The 5,523-nt window shown below is 34.9% G+C and overlaps 1 protein-coding gene across 1 annotated transcript; it reads right to left on the bottom strand.

Moving 5' to 3' along the window:
• Positions 1-625: 625 nt before the first annotated feature.
• On the bottom strand, positions 626-5,129 carry LOC111274149 (LRR receptor-like serine/threonine-protein kinase IOS1). The gene is made up of 13 exons (XM_089755207.1): positions 4,814-5,129; positions 4,173-4,716; positions 3,619-4,082; positions 3,394-3,532; positions 3,229-3,300; positions 3,061-3,132; positions 2,901-2,981; positions 2,518-2,678; positions 2,175-2,395; positions 1,956-2,082; positions 1,689-1,751; positions 1,423-1,606; positions 626-1,327 (listed from the first exon to the last, which is right to left on the bottom strand). Exons 1-13 carry the CDS (start codon positions 4,890-4,892, stop codon positions 916-918), a joined length of 2,619 nt encoding a protein of 872 aa, XP_089611333.1. The 5' UTR covers positions 4,893-5,129; the 3' UTR covers positions 626-915.
• Between the last annotated feature and the right edge of the window lie 394 nt (positions 5,130-5,523).

Raw genomic sequence — 5,523 nt, 5'->3', positions numbered from 1 at the left:
TTATTATATTTTCCTAACCTTTCAACATGTAAAGTATCCTTTTGTTTTGATATTAATTCTCTGACACAAATATATAATTTATTACTAAATTGTAACATTTATTAAAGAGACCTTTTTATTTATTTTCTAATTAATCCACATTTAAGATTTTATTGCTAACAGTTGACATAACATGACAACCGTTTGAGCTACTTCCATCCTAAAACCTTTTTTCTAGAAGTACATGTCAAAAGAAACCTTACCATCAATGAACTCTAAGTTAAAATAACAAAAAAAAAAAAAGTTTATGAATCTATTTGATTTCTTAAAGGGGGTAATTCTTGGATAACATTTTTATTATGGGATTTTGATTTATCTAATTGTAATGGCATTCATATGTCTAATAAACTTTTAATTTTAAAGCATATCTCACATATTCATTTGGCCAAAATCCATGTTTATATCGTGGCAACTAAATATTCTTCGGTAAAAGTTTTATGAAAAGAGATAAAAATCTCTTTTATTGCATAAATATAAACATTAATTAGTCTCAAAATTCAAACATAAAACTTTCATGTTTCAACCTCTTATCTTGCTCCAAATCTAAATATTACACTTGGGAATCAATTAATAAACCTTGAACACGTAGGGAAAAAAGATGTATATATTTATACATTTTCTACAAAAACAAACAAAATTAGACTTTGGTCACTCCTAAGAAAAAGTGAAAAAAAAAAAAATACCAAGCTTAAAGTCTCCTAAAATACATATGTACATGGCTTAATTTCTTGCAGTGTTTTTATTTGTGTACAAGTATAAAATTACTAATGCATAGCGCGCCCAAGAACATTTGGAAATGACACTACCACGATATTTTTGGCGTGGATGAAGCAGAAAAGCATCAAATTAAGCTGTAACCACAGTGTCCGGCCCTAGTCACCTTGATAGAGTTACATCAGAACCAAAATTCAAGGATTCCACAGTAGTTGATTCTAGTGATTCATCTTCATTCACTCCCCTTGTCCTATTTCTCTCCGCTAACAAACACTCGCTCAATTCCATCACCACATAATTCATCGTTGGCCTTTTCAGGGAAGCTGGAGATAAACAAGCCATAGCCACTTCTATCGCTTTCCATGCAGACTTTATCTCAAAATCTCCTTGCAACCTTGAATCCACAATGTTTTCGATGTCTCCATTGGATAACATGGAACCAACCCAATGACTTATGTGAGCAGGCTCATCTATATTTCTTGCAATTACTGGCCGGTTTGTAATGATTTCCAAAAGAACTACTCCAAAGCTATAAACGTCACTTTTCTCAGTCAACCTGTTTGTTGTAGAATACCTGCATTACCAAGCGTGGAAACCAGCAAATTTGCAGCAGTCAGAAAAGGTGGAAAAGAGATCAGAAACGATCATCTCAAGACAAGATGTACGTACTCAGGGTCAAGATATCCAGGGGTACCGGCAATGACGGTGGATACATGAGAGCAACCTTCGATACTTTTGGATAGCCCGAAATCAGATAGTTTAGCTTGCAAGTTTTCAGTTAATAAGATGTTGCTAGACTTTACATCTCGGTGGATTATGGGTGGTTTGCAACCATGGTGTAAATACTCCAGTCCTGCATTTTTTTTTTATATTTCTTAATCAGTGTAATAAACCCAATAAAATGAAGAAATTATTGTAACTAAACTCATGCTAACCTTGTGCTGCCTCCAGCGCTATTCCAAGTCTTCCTTCCCAATTCAAGACACTGCTACGGCTATCTGATCAAGTCATAGGAAGTTGAGTTAATCTTTTTTCAGATTTTGTATTTTTTTTTTATATACTTATAACTGTCGGATTCAATCTTGGAACTAAAAATCTAGAATTCTAACAACAGACGAGAAAAAGGAAATTTTACCATATATAATATGTCAAATCCGACTAATTAATGAATATAGTATGGTAAGGGATTAATGAGTTCAAACCTGAGAGATACTCTAATAAGTTTCCTTTGGCCATGTACTCATAGATTAACCCCATGTTGGTGCCATCATCGCAATAACCAATAAGGGTAGTCAAATTTCTATGATGAACTCTCAAAAGAAGCTCCACCTATATATAATCATAAATTAAAACCCAAATTTTAATTAGTTTATATATATCAATGAATTTAAACTTTAGTATTAGTACTAAGGCTCTCATACCTCAGCTTCAAATTGCTTATACCCTTGAATAGATGATTCTGACAACATCTTAACTGCTACTTCAGTGTCACCCAAGCAACCGTGGTAAACTGTTCCAAAACCACCTTTCCCTATAACTCTCTCAAAATTGTTTGTGATCCTTTGGACATCAGAGCATGTAAATTGTCGATTCTTTAACTCCTTCTGATATGGTTTTCTACAGCCCACAATCATTTTGCCTGCTGTTGATACCATTAAAGCAGGTTCAATAAGCATATAACTGTAGAGAAAATCTTTCACAATAGCATGAAAAGGCTCATTTTTATGTTACTTAAGTGCATATACTTTGCAAGTTTGGTCCTACCTGATGGTTTTCTCCCTTTAAACCACCATAAGAGAGCTGAAACAATTATGAGGAGAGAAAGCACTGAAGCAACTGATGCTACTATGGGAACCACTACAGTGTTCTTCTTCTTCGTTGTCATGCATGATTCCCATGTACAAGGAATTTGATTTCCTTCCACACTTAATCAATTCAATTGACGAAGAGAAAAAGTAAGACTTGGATAAAAGGACTAACTACTGCCATCTGGTACATAAAGTTACCTATAGCATTACTCCCAATATGTAAGAATTTAACCTCTCATCCAGTGAATTTGTTTTGATAATTGCTAAAGAGGAGATTAAAATGAACACAAGCGAATTACTATCCAAAATCATAAACCATGGTATGGAATGCATATATACTTTAATTGTAGCAAACCCCTGTTTGACTTTTCAATGAGTCCTGCTGGAACTGAACCACTTAGTTCGTTTCTTGTCAAGTTTCTGCAAAGGTAGAGAAGAACGTTCTTTAACTCCTTATTCAAAATTTATATTTTTCGAGTCTAAATCCCAAGTAACTTACAGGTGAGTCAAAGATTGCAGTTGAGTTAAAAACTCGGGCACTGGTCCACTCAAATTATTGTTTGATAAGTCCCTGATATTGTAACTGAAATAGGTGAGCTTATATTTATCCTACTTCATCCTTATACAGGATGATAACTGGTTATTTATTATGGATGGAGACACTTACAGATATAGTAATTCAGTGAGATTGACGATATCAGCAGGAAGCTCTCCAGTCAAACCGCTAGAGGATAAATTCCTGATTTCATGAACAATAGTTTTATTAACGATAATAATGATGTTATTTGAATGAAAATTAGTAGCTAACTTGAACTCTACGGCACAGACTTACAAAGATATGATCCTAGGTGGATTCGAATCCTCGTAGCTGCAATTAAGACCTTCCCATGAGTATTCTTGAGGAGCACAAGGATCACCTTGCCAGTTTCTATTCAATCCATACATTGATTTTATATTCATCATCGCATCAACTATCATATATATGTGAGAGCAGGAGTTATATTAGCAGAATGATAGCTATGAGGAGAATCTGTCATTAGTTCTAGATTGCGCTTACCATCTTTTTCAATTGTTTGTGACTCTAGGAGTTCCTTTACTTTATAAGCCTCAAGGGCATTCAGGATGGGTGGATGGGTTGATCTTCTGGTTCTTACCATTGAAAACTGGCCTGCTTTAACCGGTTTTACGCTGTGTATAGTGTCTGCCCGCAAATATGTAGGACTAAAAGTTTGACACCAAAGCTTGTCATTGAAATAGGTGATGAACTCTCTGGACTGGTTAGCTTGGAGCTCTTCAAGTTCTGCAAGGTGCATGTACAAATAAAATTGGGCATTGGAATCAGAATCTTGGACGGAAAAATTCAAGGGTTGACTAGCGTTCGCTGGTATGCTGGCAGTCCTCATGGCAAGCAATGGTGGATCATAGTCGCTGTCAGGTGTAACGGAAAAAGGGGTACTTTTTTGTCCCAAATCATTACTTTGGTAAGGCTTCCAGATCCGATCATAAACATCTTCTGGAAACCTGAGGCAAATTTTGCTCAATAATTAAGAAAGAAGCATCTAAATTTTCTTTTTATTTTGTATTTACCAAAATTTTGAGTGAATGACTTACCTGAATGTTGAATTGGATGTTGAACCAAAATCATTCCTGAAGAAAAGTTCCAGTGATTCCTTTTCGGACAGAGTGTTATAGGTTATGTTGTTCAAAAGCCTTAACTCTAGTAATGATATGATAGGTATCCCTTTCCCAGTGTTCACAAGACAGACGTGCAAATAATTTGATTGAAGAGAATGAATGAGCTCCTTCACTATAACAGTAGATGCATTTGGAAATACCATTGTGGCCCAAAAATTAGGTCCTAAATGTAGATCAAATTCTGGTGCCTCATTTTTTCCATCATAGTTTCCATACATGAAAGTTGTTCTGATTAAATATTTGTTACCCTTTGTGAGGTTTAGCATGTAACAGTTTCTGTCTCCTTCAGAAAAACTTCTAAGATACTCCAGAAACTGTTGCTGCTTGCCAGAATTGAATTCAGATATCCTATAGCTTTTGCCAGTTTGGATGTATGGTGCATCTGAACTATAGGTTATGCCTGTTGTAGTTTCGTTGTAGCTTGAACCTTCTGGCAACCCACAATCTAAGCTAATGAACCCTGGAAAGAACATGGGGAGAATCATCCTTAGTTGTTTCTGTCAGTTAAAGAGATTGGAATTGTTATATATTATGTCCAGAGATTTAGATAGCCAAACCTGATTGATCATGTGCCTGAGTCAGAAGTGCCTGCAGAGCAAAGATGCTAAACTTTAGGAAAAGACTTGTCATCCACATTTAACTCTCCAATTCCTCACAATTGAGAGCAAAAGAGCAGTTAATTAGTACTTATAACTCAGATACCTCATAAGAATCGAGTACCATAATGAAAAGTGATAATGGTATAAAAGACTTGGTCAATTGTTCCTTTAGATATTTTAAACATAATTTTTTTTTTAAGTTGAAGTCTTATGTGGTACTACATATTTTACAACATATTTTTTTGAGACCTTCCTGTCTGTTTTACTGTTGCATGTTAGATTTATCCGTTGAACGTGAAACTGGGACTGTAAATTTTTTTTTTTAAATGCAGAAAAGCAAGTAAAACAAAGAAACTTATGGTGCAACAAGTAAAAGGACTAAGCAATTAGTAGTACTTTTCGAAGGTAGGCTTGCGAGAAGACCTTGTTTAAGAATGACTTGTTCATTATGCCTGATGTTATGTTCAACCTCCCATTTATGTTTTAAGAATGAGTTGTTCATTATACCTGATGTTAAGTGCACCGTCCCATTTATGTTTTAAGAATGAGTTGTTCATTCTACCTGATGTTAAGAATGAGTTGTTCATTCTACCTGATGTTAAGTGCAACGTCCTATTTATGTTTTAAGAATGAGTTGTTCATTATGCCTGATGTTAAGTGCAACGTCT

This window comes from Durio zibethinus, chromosome 26 (genome assembly GCF_047325235.1).
Source record: "Durio zibethinus cultivar Kanyao isolate XHJ-2024 chromosome 26, ASM4732523v1, whole genome shotgun sequence".
Taxonomy (NCBI): Eukaryota; Viridiplantae; Streptophyta; class Magnoliopsida; order Malvales; family Malvaceae; genus Durio; species Durio zibethinus.
This window is presented reverse-complemented; position numbering and strand designations above follow the sequence as displayed.